This window comes from Callithrix jacchus, chromosome 4 (genome assembly GCF_049354715.1).
Source record: "Callithrix jacchus isolate 240 chromosome 4, calJac240_pri, whole genome shotgun sequence".
In the NCBI taxonomy this organism is placed as follows: Eukaryota; Metazoa; Chordata; class Mammalia; order Primates; family Cebidae; genus Callithrix; species Callithrix jacchus.
Window position 1 is genome coordinate 64,494,865 of NC_133505.1, and position 15,216 is coordinate 64,510,080.

The window sequence follows — 15,216 nt, forward strand, 5'->3', positions numbered from 1 at the left end:
AGTTTGCCTGCAAAATGGGAGCAATGGTTTCTTTACTGGATGGCTATTGTAATTAAATATACCTGGCACCTACTAGTAGGCACTCGAAATATGTCAGTTCCCCTCAGCATTTGTCCCCATATTGATCAAGAAACAATTTTCCTTTCTCTGTTAGTTTTCTTCAACACACAAACATTAAAATATAAAGTTAAAATATTTCCAGTTATGTTAAAATTATAGCCCTCTTTTCCCCAACAAGCATAAACCCAATGGTGCCTCCCCATGAATATCATAATCATGGTATTATCCCAGGCATCTTTACCTTAACTTGAGGGTTAGCAAAGGTAACCACTTGTGAGCCGTTAATTATGCTGGTTGTTGTAAATAGCAATGTTTTGTCCACACCATTTAAGGTAACTGCTATTTGTGGCCTTCCATCGATAGTTAATATTCTCCATAAATCCCAAATTTTCTTGACCTTAAATCTTTGAGTAGATACAAATACATATGATGGAGGAAGACCTTCTGGGAAAACATTGCTAGAAGAAGAGGAGCATTGTAAGCTTAAAGAATTCTTGACATGTCCATAGGCATATCCCCCAAAAAGAGTTATGTCAACATATAATGTATACCTTGTGGGCTCTGATAAATCAACTTTCGATGTTACTTCATATCCTTTTATCTTTGTTGGTGAAAGCTGTATTCTTTTCTTAACCTTTTTCTTTACATCTAAACCTAAAAGAATATCAAATCCCTTCTCATCACGAGCTGCTACTGGAATTCGTGTTGGACAGACAGATTCTATAAAGCAAAAGTAATAAAAGTTGATTAATCATGGACTACCCAAACAAAAAAAGAAAAAGCAAGGGAGAAATATTAGACAATATAGTATTCTATAACTAGAATTATAAAATCTACATATGTATACAAATGTAAAGTATATAAATGTGTATAAATATATCTTCTGAGAAAATGTAGAAGTATTTTACACATTTGATAGTGAAATCTTAATATTCTTTTTTTCCCTAAAAAACGGGGACTAAAAGTAAAACAAAAATATAAGATAAATATTTGTTAATGTATTGTCTTTAGCAACAAATTGAGACAATAGGCAATATGAGACAATCTAATACCTATGGAACAGGAAAATAATGGAACAGGATTCATGATTCTCATCCAGGATTTCCTATTAAGTAGTCATACAACCCTGGATAATGCTCTTAATTTACTGAATTCAAAGATGAACATTAAGATTCTTTTCTTGCATTCTTAGAATTTAAGGAGTAAAAAGTATTTTCTGTTCTTGATTTTCTTTTCCGTTCAAGCAGCTTATAATTCTACAGCTCAAATATCATTGGTCTATCTCACTGGAAAAAAACTTAACCTGGGTCCTATCTATTCATGAAAGTTCTTTAAATGAACATATTATCTCATCTAGAATTAACTACATATTAATCATACTTATAAAAAATATTTTCTTAAGAATAATCATCAGCATTACATAGTCAGCTATTTAAGTAATAAGTATGATATACTTTAGCTGAAGAATACAATAAATGAAAAAATTTACTAAAGATGTTGAATAGCAGCCTTTAACAAGCAAAGAGAAAAGAATCAAAAAGTCAATATTCATTTGAAATTATTCAGATAGAGAAACAAAAAGAAAAAGGAATGAGAAAAAATGAAGAAAGCCTAAGAGATTTATGCAACACCATCAAGCACACCAATATATGCATTTTAGGAGTTCTAAAAAAAGAAAAGAACAGAGCCAAAAGGGGACAAAAAGCTTATTGAAAGAAACGAGGCCAACAACTTCCCAAATCTGGAAAAGGATATGGACACTGAAATTCAAGAAGCCTATTATATGCTAAGTTGAACCCAAAGAAATCCACACTGAAACACATTATAATCCAATTGTCAAAAGTTAAAGCCAGAAATAACATTTTGAAAGTAGCAAGAAAAAAAAAAAAGAGACTTGCTATATACAAGGGAATCTTGATAAGACTACTAGCAGATTTCTCAGTAGAAGCATTGCATGCCAGGAGTAAGATGACATATTCAAACGGCTGAAAGAAAAAAACAACCTGCCAACCAAGAACGCTATGTCTGCCAAAACTGTTCTTCAAAAATGAAGGATAAATAAAGACTTTTCTAGATAAACACAAGCTGAAAAAGTTCATCACCATCAGACCTGCCTTATGAGAAATTCTTAAGGAGCCATTCAAGATCAAACAAAAGTACACTAAACAGCAACATAAAAGTATGAGATAGTATAAATTTTTCTGATAAAAGTAAATATATAGACAGACACAGAATCTTATAATATTGTAATAATGATACATACATGACTTAATTCTGATATAAAAGTTAAAAGACAAAAGCACTTTTAAAAACTATAAATTTAAAAATAGGTTAACAGATATAAATTATAAAAAAGTGCAATTTGTGGCATCAGTAACAAAGGAGAGGTAGTAAAGTATAGAGTATTTATATGTAATTTAACTTTATACCAACTTAAAACAAATGGTCATAATTACATGATGTTTTATGTAATCCCTATGGTAACCTCAAAGAAAATAGCTATGGAAGATAAATAAAATGATAAAGGGTATCAACACAAAAAGAAGCAATAAAACACAAAGACATTCAAAGAAAAAAAGACGGACAAAAAGCTACAGAAAAGACATAAAATAATTAACAAAATGTCAATAGTTTTTCCCTATCAGTCATTACCTTAAATGTAAGTTGTTATACGTTTTAATCAAAGTACATAGAAAGGCTGAATGGATTACAGCTACGTATTTAAATATATACTGTCTATGAAAGACTATACCCTGGGCAACATACCAAAATCCCATCTCTACAAATACAAAAACAAAAGCAAGCAAAAAACAACAAAATTATCCAGGCATGATGGCATGTACTTGTAGTCGCAGGTACTCAGGATGCTAAGATGGGAAGAATAACTGAGTGTGGGAGGTTGAAGCTGCAGTGAGCTACGATTATGCCACTGAACTCCAGCCTGGGCAACAAAATAAGACCCTGTCCCAGAAAAGAAAAAAGGAGAGGAGAGGAGAGGAGAGGAGAGGACAGGAGAGGGGAAGGAAGGGGAAGGGAAAGGAGGGAAGGAGAGGGGAGGAGAGAAGAAAAGGACTCACTTTAAATGTAAGGACATATATAGGCTGTAACGGAAAAAATGAAAAAAGATACTCCATCTAAATCGTGGCCAAAAGACATTGGAGATGTCTATACTTATATCACACAGTACAAGAGACAAATAAATATATCCTATTATGATAAAAGGGTTAATTCACCAGGAAGATATAATAATTATGATTATATATGCAGCCTACATCAAGCCACAAAAATATGAAGTAGACATTTACAGAACTGAAGGGAGAAATAGACAAACACAATAATAGAAGAGGATTTCAATAATGATTAGAACATTCAAACAGAAGATCAATAAGGAAACAGAAGAGTTGAACAATATTATAGACCAAATGAACCTAGCAGACACATATAGAATATTCCACCCAATAGCAGCAGAATACACATTCCCTTCAATTGCACATGAAACATTCTCCAGGACAGACCACATGTTAAACCACAAAATATGTCTTATTTAAGAAGTCTGAAATCATACCAGTATGTTTTCTAACCACAATGGAATAAAACTAAAAATTAATAACAGGAGGAAAATTGAAAAATTCACAAATATGTACAAATTTAATAACACACTATTGAACAACCATTAGGTCAAAGAAGAAATCAGAGACGAAGTTAGAAAATACCTGGTGACAAACAAAAGCACAACATCCCAAATTTATGACACAAAGGGAAACAGCACTAAGAGAGACATTTATATCAATAAATGCCTACATTGAAAAAGAAGAAGGATCTGAAATAAACAACTTTACACCTCAAAGACCTACACAAAGAAAGACAAACTAAGCCCAAAGTTAGCAGGAAGAAAAAAATAATTTAGATTTAAGCATAAATAAATAAAATAGAAAATAATCAACAAAGCTAAGAGTTGCTTTTTTGCAAAGATCCACAAATTTAGCAAACCTTTAACTAGATTAAGTAAAAAGAGAGACTTACGAAGTGAAAGAAGAGATATTACAATTTATGCCACAGAAATAAAAAAGATTTTAGTGACTAATATAAACTATATATCAACAAATTGATAACCTAGATGAAATGAGTAAATTCCTAGAACATATAACCTACCAAAAATGAAACATGAATAAACAAAATATCTGAACATACCTAGAGATTAAAGGAGATTAAATCAGTAATCAAAACACCCCCCCCAAAAAAGGCTAGTAACAGGTGGCTTTAGTGGTGAATTCTACCAAACATATAAAGAAGAATTAATATCTAACTCTCTTAAGTGCTTTCAAAAAATTGAAGAGGAGTGAACACTTCTAAACTCTTTTTTATAAGGCCAGCATTAACCTTATATCAAAGCCAGAAAAAAATACCATAATAAAATAAAACAAGTCAATATCCCTGATGAATATAGATGTAAATATCTTCAATGAAATACTAACATACTGAATTTCATAGCAAATCAAAACATCACGCACCATGACCAAATGGGAATTATCCTGGTATGAAAGAGTTTGACACATAAAATCAATAAATGTGCCATAAATAGAACAAAGGATAGAAATAACACGATCAATCAGGGAGGCTGGCAAGATGGTCGAATAGGAACAGCTCCAGTCTGAAGCTCCCAGCGAGATCAATGCAGAAGGTAGGTAATTTCCTCATTTCTAACTGAGGTACCTGGCTAATCTCATTGGGACTGGTTAGACAGTGGGTGCAGTCCATGGAGGGGGAGCTGAAGCAGGAGGGGGAGCCAAAGTAGGGTGTGGCATTGCCTCAACTGGGAAGCACAAGGTGTTGGAGAACTCCTTCCCCTAGCCAAGGGAAGCCCTCAGGGACTTGCCATGCAGAATGGTGCACTCTGGCCCAGATACTATGCTTTTCCCGTGGTCTTTACAACCCGCAGACCAGGAGATTCCCTCCTGTGCCTATGCCACCAGGGCCCTGGGTTTCAAGCACAAAACTGAATGGCTGTTTGGGCAGACATTGAGCTAGCTGCAGGAGGTTTTTGTTCATTCCCCAGTGGTACCTGGAATGCCAATGAGATAGAATAATTAACTCCCCTGGAAAGGGGGCTAAAGTCAGAGAGCCAAGAGGTCTAGCTCAGCAGATCCCACCCCCTTGGAACCCAGCAAGCTAATATCCACTGGCTTGCAATTCTCACTCCCAGTATAGCAGTCTTAAGTTGATGTGAGACACTTGAGCTTGGTGGCATGAAGGGCATCCACCATTACTGAGGCTCGAGTAGCCGGTTTTCCCATCACGATGTAAACAAACCCACCAGGAAGTTCGAATTGGACAGAACCCACCACAGCTTGGCAAAGCCACTGTAGCCAGACTGCCTCTCTAGAGTCCTTCTCAATGGGCAGGGCATCTCTGAAAGAAAGGCCACAGCCCCAGTCAGGGGCTTATAGATAAAACTCCCATCTCCCTGGGACAGAGCATCTGGGGGAAGGAGTGGCTGTGGGTGTGGCTTCAGCAGACTTAAACATCTCTGCCTGCTGGCTCTGAAGAGAGCAGCAGATCTCCCAGCACAGTGCTTGAGCTCTGCTAAGGGCCAGACTGCCTCCTCAAGTGGGTCTCTGACCCCCATCCCTCCTGACTAGAAGACACCTCCCAGAGGGGTCAACAGACACCTCATACAGGAGAGCTCTGGCTGGCATCTGGTGGGTGCCCCTCTGGAATGAAACTTCCATAGAAAGAAACAGGCAGCAATCTTTGCTGTTCTCAGCCTCCACTGGTGATACCCAGGAAAACAGGATCTGGAGTGAACCTCCAGCAAACTGCAGCAGACCTGCAACAAAGGGGCCTGACTGTTAGAAGAAAAACTAACAAATAGAATATCATCAACATCAACAAAAAGCACGTCCACACAAAAACCCTATCTGAAGGTCACCAATATCAAATACCAAAGGTAGATAAATACACAAAGATGAGTGAAGACCAGTGCAAAAAGGCTGAAAAATTCCAATAACCAGAATCACTCTTCTCCGAAGGAATGCAACTCCTCACCAGCAGGGGAACAAAACTCCTCACCAGCAGAGTTTGATGAATTGATAGAAGTAGGCTTCAGAAGGTGGGTAATAACAAATTCATCCAAGCTAAAAAATCATGTTCTAACCCAATGCAAGGAAGCTAAAACCTTTAAAAAAGGTTAGTTCAATTACCAACTAGAATAACTAGTTTAAAGCAAAACATAAATGACATGATGGAGCTGAAAACACAGCAGGAGAACTTCAGGAAGCATACAGAAGTATCAATAGCCAGATTGATCAAGCAGAAGAAAGGATATCAGAGATTGAAGATCAACTTAATGAAATAAAATGTGAAACAAGATTAAAGACGAATGAAAAGGAACAAACAAAGCCTCCAAGAAATATGGGACTATGTGAAGAGACCAAACCTACATTTAATTGTTGTACCTGAAAGTGATGGGGAGAATGGAACCAAGCTGGAAAATGGACTTCAGTATATTATCCAGGAGAACTTCCCCAACCTAGCAAGACAGGCCAATATTCAAATTCAGGAAATACAGAGAACGCCACAAAAAATACTCCATGAGAAGAGCAACCCCAAGACACATAATCCTCAGATGCACCAAGATTAAAATGAAGGAAAAAATGTTAAGGGTAGCCAGAGAGACAGGTTGGATTACCCATGAAGGGAGGCCTAGCAGAATAACAATGGATCTCTCTGCAGGAACCCTACAAGCCAGAAGAGAGTGGGGGCCAAAATTCAACATTCCTATAAAAAATAATTTTCAACCCAAAATTTCATATCCAGCCAAACTAAGCTTCATAAGCAAAGGAGAAAATAAATCCTTTACAGACAAGCAAATGCTGAGAAATTTTGTCACCACCACTAGGTCTGCCTTACAAGAGCTCCTGAAGGAAGCACTAAACATGGAAAGGAACAACCAGTAACAGCCACTGCAAAAACACACCAGCTTGTAAAGACCATTGACATTATGAAGAAACTGCATCAACTAACAGGCAAAAAAAACAGCAAGCATCATAATAACAGGATCAAATTCACACATAACAATATTAACCTTAAATGTAAGTGGGCTAATGCCCCAATTAAAATACACAGACTGGCAAATTGGATAGAATCAAGACCTATCAGGCTTCTGTATTCAGAAGACCCATCTCATGTTCAAGGACACACATAGGCTCAAAATAAGAAGATGAAGATTTACCAAACAAATGGAAAGCAGGAAAAAAAAAAGCAGGGGTTGCAATTCTAGTCTCTGATAAAACAGACTTTAAACCAACAAAGATAAAAAAAGACAAAGGGCATTATATAGTAATAAAGGGATCAAGGCAATGAGAAGGGCTAACCTAAATATTTATGCACCCAATACAGGATCACTCAGATCCATAAAGCAAGTTCTTAGACACCTACAAAAATGCTTAGACTCCCAAACAATAATAGTGGGAGACTTTAACACCCCACTGTCAATATTAGACAGATCAAAAAGACAGAAAATTAACAAGGATATTCAGGACTTGAACTCAGCTCTGAACCAAGTGGACCTAATAAACATCTACAGAACTCTCCACCCCAAAACAACAGAATATACATTCTTCTTAGCACTACATTGCACTTATTGTAAAATTGATCACATAATTGGAAGTAAAACACTCCTCAGCAAATGCATAAGAATAGAAATCATAACAAACACTCTTGGCCGGGTGTGGTGGCTCACGCCTGTAATCCCAGCACTTTGGGAGGCTGAGGCGGGTGGATCACAAGGTCAAGATATCAAGACCATCCTGGTCAACATAGTGAAACCCCGTCTCTACTAAAGATACAAAAAATTAGCTGGACATGGTGGCACGTGCCTGTAATCCCAGCTACTCAGGAGGCTGAGGCAGGAGAATTGCCTAAACCCAGGAGGCGGAGGTTGCAGTGAGCCGAGATCGTGCCATTGCACTCCAGCCTGGGTAAGAAGAGCAAAACTCCGTCTCAAAAAAAAGAAAAAAACACTCTCTCAGACCACAGTGCAATCAGATTAGAACTCAAGATTAAGAAACTCACTCAAAACCACACAACTAAATGGAAACTGAAAAACCTGCTCCTGGAAGACTAATGAATAAATAAATAACAAAATTAAGGCAGAGATAAGTAAAGTTATTTGAAAACAAAGACACAATGTACCAGAATCTCTGGGACATAGCTAAAGCTGTGTTTAGAGGGAAATTTATAGCACTAAATGCCCACACGAGAAAGTGGGAAAGATCTAAAATCAACACTCTTATATCACAAATAAAAGAACAGAGAAGCAAGAGCAAACAAACTCAAAAGCTAGCAGAAGACAACAAATAACTAAGATCAGAGGAGAACTGAAGGAGACAGAGACATGAAAAATCCTTCAAAAAAAAAATCAATGAATCCAGGAGCTGTTTTTTTTGAAAAGATCAACAAAATAGATAGACTAATAAAGAAGAAGAGAGAGAAAAATCAGAGGCACAATAAAAAATGATAAAGGGGATATCACCACTGATCCCATAGAAATACAACCTACCATCAGATAATACTATAAACACATCTATGCAAATATACTAGAAAATCTAGAAGAAATGGATAAATTCCTAGACAAATACATCCTCTCAATACTAAACCAGGAAGAAGTTGAATCCCAGAATAGACCAATAACAAGTTCTGAAATTGAAGCAGTAATTAATAGCCTATCAACCAAAAAAAGCCAGGACCAGATGGCTTCATAGCCAAATTCTACCAAAGGTACAAAGAGGACCTGGTACCATTCATTCTGAAACTATTTCAAACAACAGAAAAAGAGGGACTGACTCTTCCCTAACTTGTTTCATGAGGCCAGCATCATCCGGATACCAAAATCTGACAGAGACACACACAAAAAGGAAAATTTCAGGCCAATAACCCTGATGAACATCAATGCAAAAGTCCTCAATAAAATACTGGCAAATCAAATCCAGCAGCAAATAAAAAGTTTATCCACCACCATCAAGTCAGCTTCATCCTGGGATACAAGGCTGGTTCAACATATGCAAATCAATCAACATAATCCATCACATAAACAGAACCAATGACAAAAACCACATGACTATCTCAATAGATGCAATAAAGGCCTTGAATAAAATTCAACACCCCTTCATGATAAAAATTCTAAATAGAGTAGTTATTGATGGAATGTATCTCAAAATAACAGGAGCTATTTATGACAAACCCGCAGTCAATATCATACTGAATGGGCAAAAATTGGAAATACTCCCTTTGAAAGCTGGCACAAGACAAGGATGCGCTCTCTCACCACTCTTATTCAACACAGTATTGGAAGTTCTGGCCAGGGCAATTAGGCAAGTGAAAGAAATAAAGAGTATTCAAATTAAAAAAAAATGAAGTAAAATTGTTTCTGTTTGCAGATGACATGACCATATATTTAGAAAACCCCACCATCTCAGCCCAGAATTTCCTTAAGCTAATAAGCAACTTCAGCAAAGTCTCAGGATACAAAATCAATGTGCAAAACCCATAAGCATTCCTATGCACCAACAACAGACAGAGAGCCAAATCATGAGTGAACTCCCATTTACAATTGCTACAAAGAGAATAAAATACCTAGGAATACAACTTACAAGGGATGTCAAGGACCTCTTCAAGGAAATAACAGAGGACAAAAACAAACGGAAAAACATTCCATGCTCATGGATAGGAAAAATCAATATCATAAAAATGATCGTACTCCCGAAGTAATGTATAGAGCCAATGCTATTCCCATCAAGCTACCACTGCCTTTCTTCACAGAATTAAAAAAACTACTTTGAATTTTTTATGGAACCAAAGAAAGCCTGTATAGCCAAGACATTCCTAAGCAAAAAAAAAAAAATAAAGCTGGAGGCATATCACTACCTGACTTCAAACTATACTACAAGGCAACAGTAATCAAAACAGCATGGTAGTGGTATAAAAACACATATATAGACCAATGGAACAGAACAGAGGTCTCACAGATAACACCACACATCTACAACAATCTGATCTTTGACAAACCTGATAAAAACAAGCACTGGGAAAAGGATTCTCTATTAATAAATGACATTGGGAAAACTGACTAGCCATATGCAGAAAACTGAAACTTGACCCATTCTTTACACCTTATACAAAAATTAACTCAAGATGGATTAAAGACTTAAACCTAAGACCTAAAACTATAAAACCCTAGAAGAAAACCTAGGCAAAACCATTCAAAACATAGGCACAGGCAAAGACTTCATGAGTAAAACACCAAAAGAAATGGCAACAAAAGCCAAAATAGACAAATGGGATCTAATTAAACTAAAGAGCTTCTGCACAGCAAAAGAAACTATCATCAGAGTGAACAGGCAACCTACAGAATAGGAGAAAATTTTTGCAATTTATTCATTTAACAAAGGTCCAATATCCAGCACCTACAAAGAACTTAAACAAATTTACAAGAAAAAAAACAACCCCATCAAAAAGTGGCAAAGGATATAAACAGACATTTCGTAAAAGAAGACACTATGTAACCAACAAGTATATGGAAAAAAGCTCATCATCACTGGTTTAGAGAAATGCAAATCAAAAACCACAATGAGATACCATCTCAAGCCAGTTAGAGTGGCTATCATTAAAAAGTCAGGAAACAACAAATGCTGGAGAGGATGTGAAGAAACAGGAATGCTTTTATGCTGTTGGTGGGAGTATAAATTAGTTCAATTGTGGAAGACAGTGTGGCAATTCCTCAAGGATCTAGAACCAGAAATACCATTTGACCCAGCAATCCCATTACTGGGTATCTACCAAAAGGATTATAAATTATTCTTCTATAAAGACACACACACATTTACTGTGGCACTGTTCACAATAGCAAAGACTTGGAACCAACCCAAATGCCCATCAATGTTAGACTGAATAAAGAAAATGTGGCACATATGTACCATGGAATACTATGCAACCACAAAAAAGGATGAGTTCATGTCCTATGCAGGGACATGTACGAATCTGGAAACCATCATTCTCAACAAACTTACACAGGAACAGAAAACTTAACACATGTTCTCACTCATAAGTGGGAGTTGAAGAATAAGAACACATGGACATAGGGAGGGAAACATCACACACTGGGGTCTGTCAGGGATTTGGGGGCTAGGAAAGAGAGCATTAGGAGAAATACATAATGTACATGACAGGTTGATGGGTGCAGCAAACCACCATGGCATGTGAATACCTATGTAACAATCCTGCATGTTCTACATATGTATTCCAGAACTTAAAGTATAATAATTTTTAAAAGTTAAAATAAAAATAAATAAATAACATTATTATCTCAATGGAAGCAGAAAAATATTAATAAAAGTCAGAACTATGTTGTGATAAAAGCACTCAACAAGCAACGAATAGAAAGAAACTACTTTAACATAGTAAAGACCATATTTGAAACGTTCACAGCTAACAACACACTCAATGGTAAAATGTTAAAAGCTTTTCCTCTAAGATGAGGAACAAGACAAAGATGTCTAATTTCACCATTTCTATTCAACACTGTACCAGCCAGAAGAATTAAACAAGTAAAAGAAATAAAGGCATTTGAATAACAAAAGAAATAAAATTATCTCTGTTCACAGATAACACAATTATAAATGTAAAAAACCCTAATGATTCTACATAAGAGTCCAAGCCAAAAAAATGGTTAGCAATTATTAGCAATTAAATGGTTAGCAATTATTAGCAATTAAATGGTTAGCAATTAAGCAAAGTTACAAATTCTACCTATAAAAATAAGTTGTATTTCCACACAGTAACAAAAATTTTAAAAGTTAAGAAAATAATTCCATTTACAAAGCATAAAAATAAAATACTAGAAATAACCAAAGAATCAAAAAACTTGTACACTGAAAACTGTACAACACTGATGAAAGAAATTGAAGAATAAATAAATGGAAATATAGCTTGTGTTCATAGACTGGTAGAAAATATTATTTCAAAGTCCACACTGTCTAACATGATCTACAGATTCAATGCAATCCCTATAAAAATCCCAATGGCATTCTGTACAGAAGTAGAAACAGCATTTGTAAAATTGCTATGAAATCTTAAAAGACCTCAAACACTCAAAACAATCTTGGGAAACAAAAACTAAGCTGGAGACCTCAAGCTTCATGATTTCAAAATATATTTCAAAGTTATAGTAATGAACACAGTATGGTAATGACATAAAAACAAACATATAGACAAATGTAACAGAATAGAGAGTCTAGAAAACATTCTTGCATGTATCAGTGAAATTATCTTTGACAAGGGTAATATGACTGCCCAATGGTCAAAAATAGTCTCTTCAAGCAATGGTGCTGAGAAAACTGGATATCCACATGCAAAAGAATAACAGTGGACCCTTATTTTACACTATACACACACACCAAAAAAAACAAAAAACAAAATAAAGTCTTAAACATAAGACCTGAAACTATAAAGTTTCTAAAACGAAAACTAGAGGAAAGCTTCATAACATCAGTATGGTAATGATTTCTTGGATTTATTCCCAAAGCAAAGGCAACAAAAATAGCAAAAACAGACAAATGGGATTATAGCAAACTAAAAAGCTTCCATGCAGCAAAGGAAAAAAGACAACACTGTAAAGAAGCAATCTATGAAATGGGATAAAATATTTGCAAACCATATATGTTAATACAGGGTTAATATCCAAAATAAATAATAAACTCCAACTCAGCAACAACAAAAAAACTGATTAAAGAATGGACAAAGGACTTTCAAAAATGACATACAAAGGACCAATAGGTATATGAAAAAATGTCCAACGTCACTAATCATCAGAGAAATACAATGCAATATTACAATGAAATGTTATCTCATACATGATAGGACAGTCATTACCAAAAATAAATAAATAAATAAATAAACAGGAAGAGCAAGGAAAGGAGGGAGAGAAGGATAAAGGAAGAAAGGAAGGGAGGGAGGCAGAGAGGGAGGGAAGCAAGAATGGAGGCAGATCTCAGTCAAGCAACATGAATTGTTTCCAGAGTTATGCTGTAAAAACACTGTGCTTATAATTCACAATACCATACACTTAAAATTTTATTAGGAGACTGGGTTTCATGTTATGTGTTTTACATGGTGATGGAGGGGGTGGGTTAGAAAGATGAAGAAGGAGGAAGGAGGAAGAAGAGAAAAAGAAAAAGAAGAAGGAATGAGGAGGAAGAAGGCGGAGAAGGAAGAGAAGAAGGGAGGGTAGGAGGAGGAGGAGGAGAAGCAGACTTTTACACACATAAAGGAACCATTACCCTCAGAGAAAAGAAAGTATTAGAGACAACTCTTCCAGAAAAACAATAGGTCCATAAAGATGAAATAAACTGTGATAAATATTATTTAACTCAGTATTTTCTTCATTGTAAGTCAACCACAGCAGAGTATAAAAACAGTATTAGGAAATAGTCATCCTACATGTTAAACACTTCAAAGTAGAAGTTAAGTGTGTGTCAAAAAAAAAGGTATGTTAATTTGTCAAATGATTAAAATACAGATCACATGGTTTGTGGCAGTTGTGATGTAGCAATGTTTTAGCTTAGTGCATTAATCATATTCTAATACAGTATACAAAGTGAAGTGAAGGATACCTGTATAAATTCCAGAAGTGAAATTTCAAAAACTACATTTTAAAAGATGACTACTGTGTAACAGATATGAGAACTAATTAGACACAGAAATTATTTATGTCTTTTTGAGTGTGGATGGAAATATACATGGCAAGATTTCAATTTTCATTGTGTTTATAGGTGACAGTTTAGCTAAAAGAATTTTAAACTCTTTTAAGCACATCTCCTCTTTTATGTGTAGAAGCATTAAAATAGAATGCATTTACCATAATACGTATCTACAGAAAAAGCCTCTGAAGCAAATATTGAACAAACATCTTATCAGTTACATTTATATTTAAGGATAAAAATGAATAAGTAAAGTAGCTCCAGGAAAAATCTGTTTTAAGCATGAAATATACCTGGCTTCAAAACCAAAGAATTCTAACTAATATGACCACATATTAAAGATATAAGTTCCATTGGCCTGTTTGGGATGATAAAACTCAACATAGTCTTACTACTAGAAATTCATAGAAAGAAGTACTGTGGTGGTTATTTGCTCTTATTATAATACCTTTATTTTAAGTTCATGGAAGAAGACATTTAATTTTTTATAGTCTCTTAAATATGAACATTTAATAATGTTTTTCTCTACCATATCCCACAAGCAAATATGAAGAAAACAGAGGAATTAATGATATAATTTGTTTCCTAACCCATAAACACATAGAATGATTTTGTCAAATATAAACCAGCCCACTTTTTGAGTTTCTGTAGGCAAACTAGAAAATTTTTTATAACTTTTACTTTTTAATATTATAGGCATTTAGTGTACCATATACTTAAAAAGGTATAATATTCACTTTATATGAATATTACCAAAATTGGGACCTTCCAATACCATGCAGTTATGATGAACATGAAGTTAGATTTTATGAAATGATATAAACATAATTGATAAACTGTTATTTTCAAATATTCTGTGAAAGGGAAGTTAATTTTTTTAAAGTACAATTTTAATATTTTTCCCCTTTAAAAATGTCAGTAATTTGAAGCTTTTTTCTGAAGAAATAATGAAATTCTAGTTCAGAATTACATGTGAGAATATTCATTGTCATTTATATTAACAAAACTTAGAAATTAAATGTATAAAAACAGGAAAATTTTAAAATAAATTACAACAGAAAATTGTCTGCTATCCTGTGACTAGAGTATAAAAATTTTATACACAAGAGTATACAATAATACAAAAATAAAAAATGAAATTATATATACAATAGTATCTTGATATAAGCAGAAGGATAAACTTAAAATACATTGGGGAAAAAAAGAAAAAAAACTAGAAGGTAAAGTACAGAAATACTCATTAACAGGGGCAATATGATTATGTGTGGTTTACATATTTTTTTAATTTTTTTTTGCCTTTTTTCTACAATCTCTACAACAGACATGTTCTAATTGAAAGGGAAAAAAAGCAATAAAGTTATGAAATATTGTATTTTCTATACATAGATTTTTAAATTATTTC

General features: G+C 34.8%; 1 protein-coding gene across 1 annotated transcript in view; it reads right to left on the reverse strand.

Moving 5' to 3' along the window:
* The window catches only part of COL21A1 (collagen type XXI alpha 1 chain), a 211,375-nt gene that overhangs the window by 122,472 nt on the left and 73,687 nt on the right, over nt 1-15,216 (reverse strand). Inside the window, exons 4-5 of the mRNA XM_054254131.2 lie at nt 612-780; nt 302-518 (exon numbers count right to left, since the gene is read on the reverse strand). Of these exons, the coding sequence (XP_054110106.1) occupies nt 302-518; nt 612-780 (386 nt within the window). The remainder of the gene's footprint in view (nt 1-301; nt 519-611; nt 781-15,216) is intronic.